The sequence below is a fragment of the Babylonia areolata genome, chromosome 24 (assembly GCF_041734735.1).
Source record: "Babylonia areolata isolate BAREFJ2019XMU chromosome 24, ASM4173473v1, whole genome shotgun sequence".
NCBI classification, from domain to species: Eukaryota; Metazoa; Mollusca; class Gastropoda; order Neogastropoda; family Buccinidae; genus Babylonia; species Babylonia areolata.
The window spans coordinates 45,828,867-45,849,370 of NC_134899.1; the positions used below are offsets into that span (position 1 = coordinate 45,828,867).

General features: G+C 41.3%; 1 protein-coding gene across 6 annotated transcripts in view; it reads right to left on the reverse strand.

The window, feature by feature from the left end:
- Positions 1-3,991: 3,991 nt before the first annotated feature.
- Positions 3,992-20,504, reverse strand: part of LOC143298545 (uncharacterized) — an 83,142-nt gene continuing 66,629 nt past the window's right edge. For 3 of the 6 annotated variants that reach the window (XM_076611413.1, XM_076611414.1, XM_076611412.1), the window contains exons 7-8: positions 15,700-15,765; positions 3,992-12,328 (exon numbers count right to left, since the gene is read on the reverse strand). In XM_076611413.1, the coding sequence (XP_076467528.1) occupies positions 12,200-12,328; positions 15,700-15,765 (195 nt within the window). In that variant the 3' untranslated portion in view covers positions 3,992-12,199. The remainder of the gene's footprint in view (positions 12,329-15,699; positions 15,766-20,504) is intronic. The other 3 variants (XR_013057423.1, XR_013057422.1, XR_013057424.1) reach the window with 3 other exon arrangements.

Sequence of the window (20,504 nt, forward strand, 5' to 3'; positions counted from 1 at the left end):
AAAACCAGCATGTATAACACACTGTATCATTCATTGCAGGATGTCAGCTGTAAAAAGTAGCTGAGATATAAAGTATATAAAGTATTTCAGGAAGTTTTGCATACTCAGGAAGATACTTTTTTTTACCATGAAATTCTAGTCTATGTAAGATGAGTATGGAAAAGCCAAGGAGTTGACTAGGAAGCAAATCTAAAGCAAACCTATGTGTATTTTACACTGTCTAATATTCATACCTAGCTTCACCTGTTTATGATTGATACTTGTGATGATCAGCCAGTCAAATTGTTCAGCTCAGATCAATCTTTACCTCAGAGTAATGTACTTTGCAATTGGTCAAAATGTAAACCTCCATTCAGGTTTTATCTCATGGATCCATGGTAGTGCAGTGGGTGGAGAGCTGATGATATTGATGATAGTAACTATAGTCTGGATAGTCTTCATGCCTTTAATTAAAACCTAGCTTGGGTGCCAAAGATCATATAAGCTTTATGGGAGGCCAAACTGAACCACTTCTGTAAGAGGATCAGTATGCGAAGAAAAATTGCAGTATCTTGACTTCAACTGTTCTTTTGGCATTTATTTTTTTTAGATTATGTAGTTATTGAAATCTGTGTTTTGATTAGGGGTCCTTTTGGTATTGATGTATTAGATTATGTAGTTATTGAAATTTGTGTGATGAATGGGTTTATGGAAAAGAGAGCTGAGATGTTGGGAGGAGGTGGTGCTGATGATGGTGGTTGGGGGTTGGCTGTCAGGGTTATGGTGATATCAGAAAACTGATATTATATATTGTTGGTCCTTGCTAGAGTTAATCATGCTGTAGACATTGAAGACTGATGATAAGTCAGGTGTTATGATTCACTGAGACACCTTGAAGACTGATAAGTCAGGTGTTATGTTTCACTGAGACACCTTGAAGACTGATGATAAGTCAGGTGTTATGATTCACTGATACACCTTGAAGACTGATGATAAGTCAGGTGTTATGATTCACTGATACACCTTGAAGACTGATGATAAGTCAGGTGTTATGATTCACTGATACACCTTGAAGACTGATAAGTCAGGTGTTATGATTCACTGATACACCTTGAAGACTGATGATAAGTCAGGTGTTATGATTCACTGATACACCTTGAAGACTGATGTCAGGTGTTATGACTCACTGATACACCTTGAAGACTGATGTCAGGTGTTATGATTCACTGATACACCTTGAAGACTGATGTCAGGTGTTATGATTCACTGATACACCTTGAAGACTGATGTCAGGTGTTATGACTCACTGATACACCTTGAAGACTGATGTCAGGTGTTATGATTCACTGATACACCTTGAAGACTGATAAGTCAGGTGTTATGATTCACTGATACACCTTGAAGACTGATGATAAGTCAGGTGTTATGATTCACTGACACACCTTGAAGACTGATGTCAGGTGTTATGACTCACTGATACACCTTGAAGACTGATGATAAGTCAGGTAATATGATTCACTGATACACCTTGAAGACTGATAAGTCAGGTGTTATGATTCACTGATACACCTTGAAGACTGATAAGTCAGGTGTTATGATTCACTGATACACCTTGAAGACTGATAAGTCAGGTGTTATGATTCACTGAGACACCTTGAACACTGATGATAAGTCAGGTAATATGATTCACTGATACACCTTGAAGACTGATAAGTCGGGTGTTATGATTCACTGATACACCTTGAAGACTGATAAGTCAGGTGTTATGATTCACTGATACACCTTGAAGACTGATAAGTCAGGTGTTATGATTCACTGATACACCTTGAAGATTGATGATAAGTCAGGTGTTATGATTCACTGATACACCTTGAAGACTGATGATAAGTCAGGTGTTATGATTCACTGATACACCTTGAAGACTGATGATAAGTCAGGTGTTATGATTCACTGAGACACCCCATGTACCCTGCTGGGAGGCGTTGTGGCAGAGTTAGGAGTTGGACTTCTGATCCAGTGTTCACCAGTGATAGGGTTCATGGCCCCATTTTGCATGGTGTTTGTGTCCTTGGGAAAGGCACTTGACGCTGGTTTTCCTCACTCACCCAGGTGTGAATGGGTATATTACTTTGGTTGGGTAAGAGGACTGGACCATGATCTATCTGAACATGAAGCACACTGGGTACTGACCAACAGTGCTTTGATGGGATTTGAACCCATAGCCCTCGGATAATCACTTAAACCACTTTACCACAATGGCCAGTGTTTGCTCCCTTAAATATCTTGTACACTGGAAGTTGTAGCTAGATACAACTCATTTAATATATTCACAATATTGTGGTCTTTTAAATTTTGTTTGCAAGTAAAGAATCATGTCAGTACTGCCTTTTAAACATATCAGAGAGAATATGCAAATTGTCTTTTTTCCCTTGTGATTGTAGTTTGTGTGTGTGTGTGTGTGTGTGTGTGTGTGTGTGTGTGTCTGGTACAGTGTGCTTTACATGAAAGTCTCGCTGCAGATGATGATTTACTAGATGAAAATTAAGTTGCATTATTTGATTGCACATTTATTTGTAAATACTACTTTTGAGAGTGCCATATACAGCGTAGATGAGTAATTGTGTAATGCACCTTTGTAGGTTTCACATTGATTCTCATGTACTTTTTTTTCAATAAGTGGCAAAATGTGAAGTTGTTGGTTTTACTTTTGTTTGTTTTTACATTTATTTTATATTAATCTATTTATTTATAGATTTCATCATTTAATTCCTGCAGGAATTACTGTCTGACAGCTGTGCTTGTTCATGTGCCAGGTCTTTTTTTTTGCGTGTGATTGAATAGTCATGATTTTTATTGTTAATGTTATGTATAACATTGGGAATTTGTTAAATCCTTGTTGCATTTCTGTTTATATGTTGTTACGTGTCTTGTGGAGGACTGCGGTCTCATTGAGAAAATCATTCGTTTATAGTTGTAGAGTCAGTCTGGAGTGAGGTTCAAATGAAAAGGTGATGGCTGTGTCATAAGTGTTATTTACATACCAGCGTTTGTTCATGAGAGGCTGTTAATGCACAGCATGAAGATCATGCTACAGTAAAAATCAAACAAATCTTGTGGCATATAGCCCGATCAGCTGCAAAGAGACATTTCAATACTGCATGCAAGAGTGCTTTAAACAATGTCATAAAAAAAGCTGGATAGTGTGAAACAAAGCAACTGTAGCAGTTTTAGAAAATACCACTTAAAATGAAATTGGCATTGACAGAGTTATCAGCCCTGATACAGCTGTTCTAAAACTTTTAGTAAAAGCAACAATGATGATAATAATAGTTTGGAATGTAAATGAACATTTTCAATAGAATGTTCTCTCTAAGTGGATGGACAAGGTCTAAATCAGAAATTCAGGGTAATCCATAATGTAATCAAAACAATAATAGCAGGCAGAAATCAAAACCTTTGATCGAAAGATATGACAAGTTGAGGAAACAAGCATGCACTGATCTGTTGTGAGTTGAAAGAAAAATTGGGGATGGTGAAAACTGGATTTTTGTCATTTACTTACCTGCCATTACTGAGGGCATTTGCTGAATATTTTGTAATCAATTGTGTACATGTTTATCAATGTATTTTGAATTGTTATGGGTAACTTGATCATGTGGACTTGATTTCCTATGGGAGGCTTTTTGTGGTTTTTGTCCATGTACTCTGGGAATTAAAGAAACATTCTTGTGATACATCTGTCCTGCTGCATTGATGTGTGCTTTTGTAAAGTTTTTGTGAGCTTTGGTGTGTGTGTGTATATATATATATATATATATATACGAGCTTTGGTGTATATATATATATATATATATATATATATATATGCGTGTGTGTGTGTGTGTGTGTTCGGGAGAGTGAAGGGGGAGAAAGAGTGTGTGCAAAGACAGTGAGAAATAAAGAACTGAAGAAAGAGAGGGTACAGACAAATTTAAAGTCTTTCTTCTTCCTTTACTGCAGAACACAAAACACATCTGTTCACAGAGTATTTTATTGTTGACATATGCAAACTGCAAATGTTTTTTTTCTAGTTGAGCTACGCAGAACAACATTGATAGAATACAAATGATAAAAAAAATGTGTATAAACAAAATGTTCCAAAACACTGTTTGAAAAGAAAAACAGATGTACATGCACACATACAACCCCATTATTTTGAAACGTATGTCAATATGCATTGATTTCAAATCCTTTGGTATATCAATTTAACCAATATTACCGTTTATATAAAATCTTATGTGAAAACTCAATGTATTTTTCAAAACCCCTTTACAGTAAGAAAAATATAAATTGTTGTCCAGATAAGTGTTTGAGGTGAGGAGTGGAAAAAGCACTTTGATGTGGACTTTGAAATTTTTGTCAAATTTCACAATACGAACACAGTAGCACCAGGCAGACACCAGATGCTAGAGCTTCACTGGACAGCCTTTTTAAAGGCAAAGAGAAAACCACAGATAAACTTCGAGGAAACAACGCATGAGTTTCACAAACAATAATGAGCATCTATGAGAACATAATAATTATGGAAATAATGACTCACAAAATAACCACAACAAAGGAACAGTTGAATTGAAAAAACAATGTTTGTAATGTACACAAAACGCTGTCACTGTTGTCACAAGATTTGATTTTCAAACTGTAAATTATATGCCTGATTTTCAAATGAGAAATGTTTATCTGGCTGAAGAAACAAATGGTCATTTGAAAACCAATCTGACGTGTTACGAGGTGTCTTCCATGTACATTGCAGATGCTGCTAGGTGGCAGCAGAGTAAGTACTTTTAATGAACGTTCATAAATGGGTATTCGTAAAGATCATTCTAAAAACAGCACATCTTTTTCCTACAATAGTTCAGTGTTTGATTTCCCGAAAGAAAGAACAGGACAGGGAAAATTGAACAGAATTGGTCAGGACAAGACAAGCAGAAAACAAACAAACAAAAAAACAACAACAACAAAAACAAAAAACAACAAAAACAAAAAAACAACAACAAGAAAACTAATCCTAGAGGAGGCCTGTAAAAAGCCATGGACTACTGGTACACACACACACAGAGGGTGAAGGGAAGTGGAGTGGGGGGCAAGGAGATGGTGGAAAGAAATTGTTTCATACAAACCCTCTATAATGAGATGTATGAATACATGTTTCAGTGCGTTTCAGTGCAAAAATGATGTGCACAGAGGTAAAGTGCTATTGATCTTCCCATCTCATCACAATGACCAAGAGCAGAAAAGGACAGGTCAAATCGTGAACATTACAACAGCACTAAAAGCTACACATACAACTATTCTATTCTGCTATAATTCATCACACAACTAATGACTTTGTGAATCTAAGACTCAAATTGTGACAAGGTCATTGTGTCCCATTGCCATTTCTTTTCCAACGCAGAATGTGAGCCTGTGTGCAGCATTTGTTGCTTATGAAGCAACAGTGTGCAGAGAAAGAAGCTGATTTGCATGGTATAGGTAAGAGTGAAGGTGGGAATACATGAGGATGAGTGTGGTGATGAACAAAAATGAAGACTGACCATATTTTGTTGGGTGAATTAAAACTTTTCAAGAACGTTTAGGCTTTTAGATATATAACTATGAATAACGAATGAAAACAAGGGGGAAAACATTTACATGGACATATAGATGATAAATATTCAAGGAATACATAAACAAGTGTTATCCAGTCATTGAATGGCTTGACTTAAGATGTTAGAAACCTGTCAACTCTTGCAATAGCATAATAATCCACTCAATGGGATTTTCAAAGTGAATAGCTGAAAGTGAACTCCATAGCTGATTTCTTGTTCATTTTCCATTGTGGTGGTGCTCAATCACAAAAAAACCCAATCAGATAAGAAGTGCTTTGTGTGAATGCTACTGTCACAAACCAATGTTCTGCTCTGTGCACGGAGTGTGGCAGCCTCCAGTCTGAGTCCTGTCCACCCAGTGCCACAGACTGAGCCCAGTGACTGGACCTGACTGGATCTGACCATGACTGACCTCTCTCCATGAAGGGAGAGCTAGATTCTGTTCAAGACTGACCTCTCTCCATGAAGGGAGAGCTAGATTCTGTCCATGACTGACCTCTCTGAGCTAGATTCTGTCCATGACTGACCTCTCTCCATGAAGGGAGAGCTAGATTCTGTCCATGACTGACCTCTCTGAGCTAGATTCTGTCCATGACTGACCTCTCTCCATGAAGGGAGAGCTAGATTCTGTCCATGACTGACCTCTCTGAGCTAGATTCTGTCCATGACTGACCTCTCTCCATGAAGGGAGAGCTAGATTCTGTCCATGACTGACCTCTCTCCATGAAGGGAGAGCTAGATTCTGTCCATGACTGACCTCTCTCCATGAAGGGAGAGCTAGATTCTGTCCATGACTGACCTCTCTCCATGAAGGGAGAGCTAGATTCTGTTCAAGACTGACCTCTCTCCATGAAGGGAGAGCTAGATTCTGTCCATGACTGACCTCTCTGAGCTAGATTCTGTCCATGACTGACCTCTCTCCATGAAGGGAGAGCTAGATTCTGTCCATGACTGACCTCTCTCCATGAAGGGAGAGCTAGATTCTGTCCATGACTGACCTCTCTCCATGAAGGGAGAGCTAGATTCTGTCCATGACTGACCTCTCTCCATGAAGGGAGAGCTAGATTCTGTTCAAGACTGACCTCTCTCCATGAAGGGAGAGCTAGATTCTGTCCATGACTGACCTCTCTCCATGAAGGGAGAGCTAGATTCTGTCCATGACTGACCTCTCTCCATGAAGGGAGAGCTAGATTCTGTCCATGACTGACCTGTCTGAGGGCTCAAGCTGCCGGCTGATGTAAGGCACTTTAGAAACTGTCTGACTGCAGGTGCAGACTGGCGCTCAGTACTGGCAGCTGTCTCCTCGTCCAGCCAATGGGATGGAACAGATGTGAAAGAAGCCAGGACAGTTTCATTGTGATAAATGATGTGGAGGAGAATGTGGGATGATGTGAAACAGTCCATTGTGATGTGGAATATTTTGGTGACCCTTCTAATGCCCCATGATGTTTCAGTTTGTCATTTATGTTTGATGAAACTGTCAATAGACTGATGATCAACCCCCACTCCCCCTCCCCCCACTCTGTATTTATCATTAATAATTCCATCATTCTAAAAATAATTTGTACTTAAAAAAAAAAGAAAAAAAAAAAAAGAAAAAAAAGAAAATAATCTGACTGATCTTTGTTGGAGATTTTATCCACAAACTTCTTTCAACTTTTAAAATGGCTGACTGAGACTGTTTCCACCACAAGTTTGATCCCATTCTAACCTGTATAAAATGGACAAGGATTTAATAAGGTGAGCTGAAAGCATAAAATTCTTCTGCTGCCCCTACCAAACTATTTGGTTGGTTGGTTTTTACATGTGATTGTCATTGTGACCCCCCCCCCCCCCAACTCCCAAACCACCCACCACCTGTCCCCATTCCCCATGTCTTCATTGTTGAGCAAGTTATGCCTGATATATGAAAAGTTCATGTTTTTCAAGTGAGCAGGTAGTCATGTATGAAAATGGACACATTAACCAATGTAATTCATTGTTATTCACCTTTCTCCCCAATTGCTTCTGAAGCCATCTTTGGTTTTGATTAACTGTGATCAGTTTACAACATGGGAAAGCAAAGGATGGAAAGGGCTTATGAACTGGTTGACACTTCACTTCTCACTTATTGATGTGCTTCTCACACAGTTGAGAAAGAGAAAAGAAAACATAACAAACATAAAGCAAACATAAAACAAACACCTCCCTACCAAATCCTCTCTTTCAGTACACATTTGAGAAATGAAAACAAACAGTTGTGCAGGAACACTTGCTCTTTTGTGTGTCAATGCTGCAATCATTTCTTTCACATGATAAACAACTTCCAGCTGATTAAACAGAATATTTTACAAGTTTGTGAAACTCTATTCTTCATAGCAATCACCAGTTCTTCTTCTCCAAGTATTCTAGAATCCACCAACACATATCAAACTTCAGGTGTTTATAATATGCCCATACATAACAAACTGGGTGTTTTAGTATTCATCAGCACATAAAAAACTCTAGGTGTTTTAGAATCCATCAACATTTAACAAACTCCAGGTGTTTAGAATCAAACAACACATAACAAACTCTAACAAATTCTAGTTGTTTTAGAATCCACCAGCATTTAACAAACTTGAGGTGTTTAGAATCCACCAACACATAACAAACTCCAGGTGGGGTTTTAGAATCCACGAACACATAACAAACTCCAGGTGTTTTAGAATCCACCAACATATAACAAACTCCAGGTGTTTTAGAATCCACCAACATATAGCAAACTCCAGGTGTTTTAGAATCCACCAACACATAAACAACTCCAGGATTTTTTTTTAAACATAAAATCCACCAACACATAAAGTCGATGTAATTTAGAATCCACCAACACACAACAAACTTCAGGTGTTTTAGAATCCACCAACACAGAACAAACTTCAGGTGTTTTAGAATCCACCAACACAGAACAAACTTCAGGTGTTTTAGAATCCACCAACACAGAACAAACTCCAGGTGTTTTAGAATTCACCAACACAGAACAAACTCGAGGTGTTTAAAAATGCACCAACACATAATCAAGGCTATTTACAGCAACACTGGCTACAATAGGAGAACATCTACATAAATGCACAGCACACTCTCTTGTTCTTTTGTTCTCTCTATCTTGTGCCTCTTTCTCTCCCCTTTCTCTCTCTCTCCTCCCCCCCTCTCCCATTTGACACACAGTTGTACAGACCCATTCCACTTATCACACAGCAGACAAAGTACAAATTCATTTTAACAGAGTTGCCTATAAACTGGAACAGACAGAAGATGATTGGGTTTATTACTGCAGATATTTCAGAAACCGAGTGCCTTAGGTTAAAGTTGTATGCATACCAATGTGAAATAATGAAACCACCTTTCACAACAACAACAGGTAATCAGTGTTTAATCAGTTTACTAGGTCACTCAGATCAAGTCAAAGTGACAAGTGGAGACATCCCCAAATCACAAGTGAATTATTCCACCCCCAGTCCCCACTCCATCCACTATTCCAAGATTTAGAATAAAATCAAGAAGATAACAAACACTGAGACAGATATTCAGCAACACATGCTCAAGACATGTGGACTAGGGTCTTGACTAGAACTGACTAGATTACAGAAAATCTGTAGTGGTAATAAAGTTATACAATAAGTGGAATACTTTTCACTCTTCTGATGTTATCAAAGACAGCTGATATTTGCCATCATCCTTTATATCAGTGGTTCATTGTCTGTATAAACTCATGTGTGTTGTTTCATGGGAGGTGCACAGAGCCCACTGTACGAGGAGTTTGCAGCACACACTGTGCCCTCGTGCTGAATGCAAGGTATAAGCAAAGTGTGCACATTATTCATAATATGACTCCATATTCCCCCTCACTTCCCAAAATGTATATACATGTTCAAAGCATGTCAAAATAGTGTATGGAATTACCCCTGAATATAATGAAGAAATTAATGACAAAATCACTTTTAAACATCTTCATATATCTTGAAATGAAAAGCATAAGTTTTCTCAGCCTTGAACACATCAGTTTACAAAAGTTCTAATGGGACTTGGCCTCTTCGGTTGAAGAACACATTGGAGAATGAGTGTGTGTACATGTCAGAAAATACACACTTCTGTGAAAATGTATTTTACTGTTCATGATAGTGTTTAATCTTCTGTGATAATAACACAGACTGTACTTTTACCACATTTAGGACACAGACACACACCTATTTAAGATGAGATTTAATCAATCTGTGAGAGGCAGACCTCATACGCTGTTGCAATTTACATTTGGAAGAAAAATAAAACTTTTTAAAATTTCTGTTATCTCTTTCTCAGATACACACATCCCCAAACATACACAATCAGGAACGCATCAAAATCAGATAATCTGTACACAATATTCTAAGTTAAAAAAAACAAAACCCCAAAAACCCCGAAGAATTTTCAAATATTGTTCTGTATTCACACATGAAGCACAGGTCTGACATCTACAACTTCTTTCTCTAGCATTGCCCATGGCTTGAAACTCGACAAAGGTTAGAGTGACAACAAAAATGTACTTGAAACAGTTGGTGTTTATGGTGTTAAAAAAAAAAAAAAGAAAAAAAGAAAAGAAAAAGACACGTGAGCACCCCCCTTTCCCAGTGTTGTTTGATATTAACTGCAACATTGTAACAGTGGCGCCCTTTGGTGCCTATGTAGTTTTCAGGATTCAAGCTGTATTTCATTTATGTGCTGTAATCTCTATTCAGTAAAAAAGGACATCATGATATCTATCTATATATCTATCTGTATCTATCTATCAAAATATATATGAGTCATGTTCAATAGTGGTAGTTTGCGCATTACTGGTAATGTGCAGCAGTTTTTGTCCATTACCTATAATGAGCAAAGTGGCTGCAAAGTTGTGTGCATTACCGTTAATGAGCAGGTGTTTAATGTTGCGCATTATTGAAAGTTGGCGTATAGTGCACAAGAGATAACGAAGTCAGCTGACAGACTTTCAGTCTCATGATTCTTTTAGCATGCTGAGCCAGGGATTGGCAAGAGTTCTTTGTTCAGAATTTGGCATATATGACTATTAATGACGGAAAAGAAACAAAACAATTGTTTGAATAAGTGGTAAACATAAAAATGATTGTGACATTCTACTCATTTTGGGGTACATTACATATCTCTCTGAATGTGAAATCAGCTGACAAGACTTTCATTTTGTTTACAGGATCAGGTAACAGATTTATGACACTTATGGACATCTGATTTGGGCCTTTAATACTCAGACAAAACTGAAATAAAAATAAACTGTATACAGCACTCCAATTTATGAATAAGTTGGGGTTTTTTTAGTGTAAAAATATACACATTAAAAAGAGATTTGAAAAAATCTATTATCACTCTATTTAATGATACCTTGTGTGTACCTTCTTTTTTTCTTTTGTGTGTGTGTGTGTGTGTGTGTGTGTGTGTGTGTGTGTGTGTGTGTGGAGGGGTGGTTGGGGGTGGGGGGGGGTGGCAGGATGACATGAACTTTTATGTGTCTCCATGGAATCAATGACTACAGGTTTTTAAAGCTCCATTTGGTGATGGTTCTTATATTTCTGTAAGTGTGTATTCTTCAGGATGTTATGACAAAGTTTTACTGCATGTTATGTTCCTAATCTGGAAAGTTGGATACTTTTTTTTATATTTTATTTATTTATTTATTTTTTACTGCTGTCTGCAGACTTGATCTTGGGACTGCAGCGGGCACTCACTGGTTGAAAGATGAGATTCATCTCAACTAATTTAGCAGGTTGTACTTGAAATAAACAAGTTGTATTTGAAACAAACAGGCTGGAAGTTGAGACCACAGCCACTCCAGCATCTATAATGGCACAAAGTCAGCTGTGATTATGTTCAGGGTTCCTCTTCACCCACATGTGCCAGATTGCTCAACTGTCTTTTCTGACAGATTTAAGCACGGCAGTGTCAAATCAGTGAAGAAAGCCATTTCCCTGCCAATTCTCAACTCTAGTTGATTCCGACTTAGATTATATTTCCAAACTATAATCTACTTCAGAATTGGATTATCATGACTGTATTTTGACCAGTTTTTAGTATAAGTGATCAATGCAAACCCATTCGACAAAGTGTGGATAAACTTTAAAAAGAAAAAGAATTGTTAGTAACTGTGTCTGTACTAAAAATCCCAAACTCACATTTTCACATTAAATGAAAACTGCCACTGCTACAATGCATTAAAGCTAAAAAAAAAAAAAAAAAAAAAAGTGTGGAGTTTTTCCTGTGGGTCAGTTCAACACTGACACCCTTTTATCCAATCAAAACATCATTGTTTGAAAAGAAAGTTTGATTAAAAAAAACCAAAAACCCAAACCAACCCAAAGCCAACATGTTGGGGGAAGGAGTAGTGATGACTGACGACCCCTCCCATCCCCAGTCTGACAGACAGGACGCAGACAGAAAGGGATGGAAAAACAGCTGCCATGGGTATTTGCGATGTGAACCTTTGACCTCTGACCCCACTCCCCTCAGGGCAGGGGATGTGGGTGGAAACAGAGGTGTGCAGCCATTGGTTGAGGCCTGCGGAGCTGTCAGAAGACTGGTGGGGGTTGGAGCTACATGTTGGTGTCCAGCATGGCGTGTTTGGAGTTGTGCTCATCCTCCGCCTCATAGGTGCTGAGGGCTGTGAATCGGTTGTCCCGCAGGTGGGTGATGTTGGCGCTCAGACAGATCAGGAAGTGCACCTGTTGGCACACACATGATACCATACATCACTGCTCCATTGATCAAGACAGATCAGGAAATGCACCTGTTGGCACACACATGATACCATACATCACTGCTTCATTGATCAAGACAGATCAGGAAATGCACCTGTTGGCACACACATGATACCATACATCACTGCTTCATTGATCAAGACAGATCAGGAAATGCACCTGTTGGCACACACATGATACCATACATCACTGCTTCATTGATCAAAACAGATCAGGAAACGCACCTGTTGGCACACACATGATACCATACATCACTGCTTCATTGATCGAGACAGATCAGGAAATGCACCTGTTGGCACACACATGATACCATACATCATTGCTCCACTGATCAAGACAGATCCGGAAATGCACCTGTTGGCACACACATAATACCATACATCACTGCTTCATTGATTTGTATTTGTATTTCTTTTTATCACAACATATTTCTCTGTGTGAAGTTTGTGCTGTTCTCCCCAGGGAGAGCGTGTTGCTACACTACAACACCACACATTTTTTTGTATTTTTTTCCTGAGTGCAGTTTTATTTGTTTTTCCTATGGAAGTGGATTTTTCAACAGAATTTTGCCAGGAACAACCCTATTGTTGCCATGCGTTCTTTCATGTGCGCTAAGTGCATGCTGCACACAGGACCTCGGTTTATCATGTCATCCGAATGACTAGTGTCCAGACCACCACTCAAGGTCTAGTGGAGGGGGAGACAATATCAGCAGTTGAGCTGTGATTCGAACCAGCGCACTCAGATTCTCTTGCTTCCTGGGTGGATGTGTTACCTCTAGGCCATCACTCCACACTGATCAAGACAGATAAGGAAATGCACTTGTTGGCACAACGTGATACCATACATCACAGCTTCATTCATCAAAACAGATCAGGAAATGCACCTGTTGGCACACACATGATACCATACATCACAGCTCCACTGATCAAGTGATCCCTTTACTCATGCACTAAATGGTCCATTATCCTACCTAAAAGAAAACAACAGCAAATAAACATTTTATAAACCATTATCACTAGCCTTGGATATTCATACTCTCTGCCTTTCATCATTAAATTGGAACACTGAACATGTTCATTATACTTAAAAAAATATTTTTAAACAAAACAATTTTGTTCATTAAAATCTGTGAATGGATCAGAAACAGATTTATGAACAAATACATGAAAAAGACAGTTCTCAAAATGTTACCTGCTTTGTCATTATATTGTATTACTCTTTCTTGTCACAACATATTTCTCTGTGTGAAATCCAGGCTGCTCTCCCCAGGGAGACTGTGTCGGTACACTGAAAGCGCCACCCATTTTAAAAATATTTTTTCTTTCCTGCAGTTGTTTGTTTTCCCATCAAAATGGATTTTTCTACAGAATTTTGCCAGGGCAATCCCTTTGTTGCCATGGGTCCTTTTTCATGCGCTAAGTGCGCCAGACAGACCATCACTCAAGTCCAGTGGAGGGGGAGAAAATACTGGCGACTGTGCCGTGATTTGAACCAGTGCGCTCAGATTATCTCACTTCCTAGGCAAACGCGTTACCTCTAGGCCATCCATATCAACAAAACCAAGGCTATGAATAATACCTCCATGCTAATTCAAAACTGTACATCTAATGGGGCAACTGAAAACAGCACCAGCCTCTCGTTAAATGCATGACAGCTGCTGACAAGTATGCTCAACAGTGAAGGGCTGACACCTCACTGAGGTCAGACAGAACTCACAGGTCAGGATGTCAGTGAAGGGCTGACACCTCACTGAGGTCAGGATGTCAGAGAAGGGCTGTCACCTCACTGAGATAAGAGAGACACCTCACTGAGATAAGAGAGACACCTCACTGAGATAAGAGAGACACCTCACTGAGGTCAGACAGAACTCACAGGTCAGGATGTCAATCATTCTATGCTTGGAACTTCTTCCTCTGGGGACTGCATTACTTTTGATCAGCAAAAATCAATGAAATCACTTTACAGTTCACTAAAAGAAGCAACAGCAATTCAAAGGCATGTGACACTGGTCAGTTTTCATCCCAACTATTGCTTTCACTCAATTCTAAAACCTCGTCAGTGGACTCTCTCCAACTTTGATCCGATTTGTAAACCAGTTCTAAATTTAATTTTCAGACTATTATCTGATTCATTATGCAATAAATATTGCCCTATAGTCAAGTGCGTATGCTTCAGTACTGCGACAGTTAAGCATATGATTTTTCATTGTAATTTGATGAAGCCTCACCTGCATGAAAGTGTTTCATCGCACGTGACTGTGAACATTGATGTTTTCGACTTTTTGCATTCATTCCAAGTTGTTTTGCGTGTTAGTTTACAGACTTCTCTTTTACAAAGTCCATTAAGTAATTTTCTGTAATTGTACTTAAATATTCGTTTCAAATCCACCCTCAATCTGTCCAGTTTCCCCCATCTCACCATTCATTCCCCTCCCCCACCATAACACTCAAATGTAACAAAAAACTGACACTCTTTAAAAAATGTCTACCATCACCAGTACTGGTGACGGGACATTAAAGAAAATTGATCATCATCATGACGACTGAGGAGTGAAGGGGTGAGGGGCGAGGGGCGAGGAGTGAAGGGGTGAGGGGTGAGGGGGGGTGAGGGGGGGCGAGGGGTGAGGGGCAAGGGGTGAGGGGGGGCAAGGGGTGAGGGGTGAGGGGCAAGGGGTGAGGGTGAGGGGTGAGGGGCAAGGGGTGAGGGGCGAGGGGTGAGGGGCAAGGGGTGAGGGGCGAGGGGTGAGGGGCAAGGGGTGAGGGGCGAGGGGTGAGGGGTGAGGGGCAAGGGGTGAGGGGTGAGGGATGAGGGCGAGGGATGAGGGGCAAGGGGTGAAGGGCGAGGGGTGAGGGTGAGGGGCGAGGGGGTGAGGGGCGAGGGGTGAGGGTGAGGGGCGAGGGGTGAGGGGCGAGGGTGAGGGGTGAGGGTGAGAGGCGAGGGGTGAGGGGTGAGGGGCGAGGGGCGAGGGGTGAGGGTGAGGGTGAGGGGTGAGGGGTGAGGGTGAGAGGCGAGGGGTGAGGGGTGAGGGTGAGGGGCGAGGGGTGAGGGGTGAGGGGCAAGGGGTGAGGGGCGATGGGTGTGGGGTGAGGGGCAAGGGGTGAGGGACGAGGGGTGAGGGATGAGGGGTGAGGGATGAGGGGCAAGGGGTGAAGGGTGAGGGGTGAGGGACAAGGGGCGAGGGGTGAGGGGTGAGGGTGAGGGGCGAGGGGTGAGGGTGAGGGGCAAGGGGTGAGGGACAAGGGGCAAGGGGTGAGGGGCGAGGGGTTAGGGGTGAGGGCGAGGGATGAGGGGTGAGGGTGAGGGGCGAGGGGTGAGGGGTGAGGGTGACTGACCAGACTGATGACGACGATGATGGACGACAGCAAGGTGACCCCATAGCAGATCAGCACTTCCTGGGCCTGCACACAGCAACCTCTCCAGTCATCCTGCGTCGTCGTCATCATCACCACTGTTGTTCGTCGTCAGTTGTCATCATCATTGTCATTGTTGTCATCACTGTCGTCATCATCATCATCACCACCACTGTTGTCGTCACTGTTGTTATCATTGTCATTGTTGTCATCATCACCACCGTTGTTGTCATCACCTTTGTTATCAATGTCACTGTTGTTGTCGTTGCTATCGTCATTGTTGCCATCATCCTCGTCATCATCACCACTGCTGTCATCATTGTTGTTATCACTGTCATCATCATGATAATAATTATGATCATAATAAATAGTAATAGTAGTAAATAATGCAGTTATACAGTGCTGAATCTTGTGCAGATGTAAATCAAAGCACTTTCATTCACAACTTTCACACACATGCATAGCTGTGAACCATATGGACAAAGGACAAGACTTATTTAAACACATGTAGTTGTGAAGCTACAGCAACTGTGGACAGAAAGAGAAAGGTTGGAGAGGCTGTTTTGGAAAGAGGTTGGTTTTAAGGACACACTAAAAATAGCTTTATGCTGGGATTTGACAAAGCTAAAGAGACAAAGCTATATCCCACAAGGTCAGGGTGACAATGACCTACCTGACGAGTGGTGTGTCCTAGTTTTTCTCACCCATTCTGCAGTGCTCAGCTGGCTCCATGCTGCCTTGGCTCATTTCTTTGGTGATTCAGACAGGGTGGAAGTTTATCTTTTGATTTTTGATTTTCTTTTATCTGATTTTTGTAGGTGGAGGAGTGTTTTTTCTCTCCTTCTGCTGCTTTCATGGGTCATAATGCCCACTCGCACACATTGTATCTATGAGTGGGGTTTCTGATTAGAAAGACTGTTGTGTGCATGCCATTCACTGGGGAGGTGGGAGGGGGAGGGTTGGTGGGAGGGGGAGGGTTGGTGGGATGCTTATCACTGAGCATTACGGGATAAAACATCATCATTTATCACTGAGCGTTACGGGATAAAACATCATCACTTATCACTGAGTGTTACGGGATAAAACATCATCATTTATCACTGAGCGTTACGGGATAAAACATCATCATTTATCACTGAGCGTTACGGGATAAAACATCATCACTTATCACTGAGTGTTACGGGATAAAACATCATCATTTATCACTGAGCGTTACGGGATAAAACATCATCACTTATCACTGAGTGTTACGGGATAAAACATCATCACTTATCACTGAGCGTTACGGGATAAAACATCATCATTTATCAGTGAGGGTTACAGGATAAAACATCATCACTTATCACTGAGCGTTACGGGATAAAACATCATCATTTATCACTGAGCGTTACGAGATAAAACATCATCACTTATCACTGAGCGTTACGGGATAAAACATCATCACTTATCACTGAGCGTTACGGGATAAAACATCATCATTTATCACTGAGCGTTACGGGATAAAACATCATCACTTATCACTGAGCGTTACGGGATAAAACATCATCACTTATCAAGACACAGACCAATGACAGCAAGAAACACACAGAATGGCCAGACATAGCTGGTGGGCTCAAAGCAAGACGACTCAGGTGGAAACAGGGGTGGACTCTTCAGTCAGGGAACTGTACACCTGGCATGTTTTCATTCCAGCAGACTGAAGTCTGTTTCTGTGACCTTGACATTCCCTGACCTTACACTGCAGTGGAGATCAAACGCTTCTCATGGCGGTTCACTGCACCACATCTGATGAAAATTGGATGCAAGATTGTGAACATGATTTCAAGTTTTGGCATGCGATGATCATGCCCCCATCCTATTTAACACAATCATCGCCATAAAGGGGAAGTCTGGAAAAGTCTTCTTTGCACCCAGCCCCTCAAACATGTATGCATGCACATGTACACACATGCATAAACGCACAAATGAGCACACACACGCACACACACAGACTCACACACACACACAGACTCACACACACACACTCACACACATTCACACACACACACACACACACAGACACGTACATACACATACACACACACACACACACTTACACACGTGCACACACACACTGAAAGGCTCACAAATACTACAACCAAACAGAATCAATGTGATCATTAAAGAAAGCCTGCTAGAGCTTTGGCACAGAAGCTGTGGGAGCCCCAGATAACAGAGGGAGTGATTTATAATTCTCCTGCCAAAGCGGCCCCCCAACCAGCCATGACAGGTGACCCATCAGGCCGGTGATTTATGCTGTCACCCTCACCCCTCTCTGATTGGACCCGTCCATGCTGACAGTGGGTGAGAAGCCAGTCCTCTCTCTCACACACACACACACACACACATACATAAACACACACACACATAGTTAACACACACACACACACACACACATACTTAACACACACACACACACAAACTTACACACACACACACACACTCACACACACATACTTACACACACACACACACACACACAGACACTCACATACACACACATACTTACACACACACACATACTTACACACACACACACACTCACACACACACACACACACACACACACACTTACACACACACTCTTACATACACACACACACACACACACACTTCTTCACACTCTGAGTGCGGTCTACCAACCCCTCCCTAACCCCTCCCCACTCCGTTTTTACCCTGAGTGACGCTGTTTTGGCAGCTCTCTCTCCTCATGGTTTTATATCACTCCGCTGTTACCCTGAGTGACGCTGTTTTGGCAGCTCTCTCTCCTCATGGTTTTATATCACTCCGCTGTTACCCTGAGTGACGCTGTTTGGCAGCTCTCTCTCCTCATGGTTTCTTTAGGAGTCTGAGCGCCTCAACTCCCCTCTCCTCTAGGGTTTTATATCACTATCTCCCTCTGAACTCCCCTCTCCCTTAGGGTTTTATATCACTATCTCCCTCTGAACTCCCCTCTCCCTTAGGGTTTTATATCACTATCTCCCTCTGAACTCCCCTCTCCTGTAGGGTTTTATATCACTATCTCCCTCTGAACTCCCCTCTCCCTTAGGGTTTTATATCACTATCTCCCTCTGAACTCCCCTCTACTGTAGGGTTTTATATCACTATCTCCCTCTGAACTCCCCTCTCCTGTAGGGTTTTATATCACTATCTCCCTCTGAACTCCCTTCTACTGTAGTGTTTTATATCACTATCTCCCTCTGAACTCCCCTCTCCTGTAGGGTTTTATATCACTATCTCCCTCTGAACTCCCCTCTCCCTTAGGGTTTTATATCACTATCTCCCTCTGAACTCCCCTCTCCTGTAGTGTTTTATATCACTATCTCCCTCTGAACTCCCCTCTCCTGTAGTGTTTTATATCACTATCTCCCTCTGAACTCCCCTCTCCTGTAGGGTTTTATATCACTATCTCCCTCTGAACTCCCCTCTCCTCTAGGATTTTATATCACTATCTCCCTTTGAACTCTCCTCTCCTGTAGGGTTTTATATCACTATCTCCCTCTGAACTCCCCTCTCCTGTAGAGTTTTATATCACTATCTCCCTCTGAACTCCCCTCTCCCTTAGGGTTTTATATCACTATCTCCCTCTGAACTCCCCTCTCCTGTAGTGTTTTATATCACTATCTCCCTCTGAACTCCCCTCTCCCTTAGGGTTTTATATCACTATCTCCCTCTGAACTCCCCTCTCCTCTAGGATTTTATATCACTATCTCCCTTTGAACTCTCCTCTCCTGTAGGGTTTTATATCACTATCTCCCTCTGAACTCCCCTCTCCCTTAGGGTTTTATATCACTATCTCCCTCTGAACTCCCCTCTCCTCTAGGATTTTATATCACTATCTCCCTTTGAACTCTCCTCTCCTGTAGGGTTTTATATCACTATCTCCCTCTGAACTCCCCTCTCCTGTAGGGTTTTATATCACTATCTCCCTCTGAACTCCCCTCTACTGTAAGGGTTTTATATCACTATCTCCCTCTGAACTCCCCTCTCCTGTAGTGTTTTATATCACTATCTCCCTCTGAACTCCCCTCTCCTGTAGTGTTTTATATCACTATCTCCCTCTGAACTCCCCTCTCCCTTAGGGTTTTATATCACTATCTCCCTCTGAACTCCCCTCTCCTGTAGTGTTTTATATCACTATCTCCCTCTGAACTCCCCTCTCCTGTAGTGTTTTATATCACTATCTCCCTCTGAACTCCCCTCTCCTGTAGTGTTTTATATCACTATCTCCCTCTGAACTCCCCTCTCCCTTAGGGTTTTCTATCACTATCTCCCTCTGAACTCCCCTCTCCTCTAGGATTTTATATCACTATCTCCCTTTGAACTCCCCTCTCCTCTAGGGTTTTATATCACTATCTCCCTCTGAACTCCCCTCTCCTGTAGGGTTTTATATCACTATCTCCCTCTGAACTCCCCTCTCCTCTAGGGTTTTATATCACTATCTCCCTCTGAACTCCCCTCTACTGTAGGGTTTTATATCACTATCTCCCTCTGAACTCCCTTCTACTGTAGGGTTTTATATCACTATCTCCCTTTGAACTCTCCTCTCCTGTAGGGTTTTATACCACTATCTCCCTCTGAACTCCCCTCTCCTGTAGGGTTTTATATCACTATCTCCCTCTGAACTCTCCTCTCCTGTAGGGTTTTATATCACTATCTCCCTCTGAACTCCCCTCTCCTGTAGTGTTTTATATCACTATCTCCCTCTGAACTCCCCTCTACTGTTAGTGATTTATATCACTATCTCC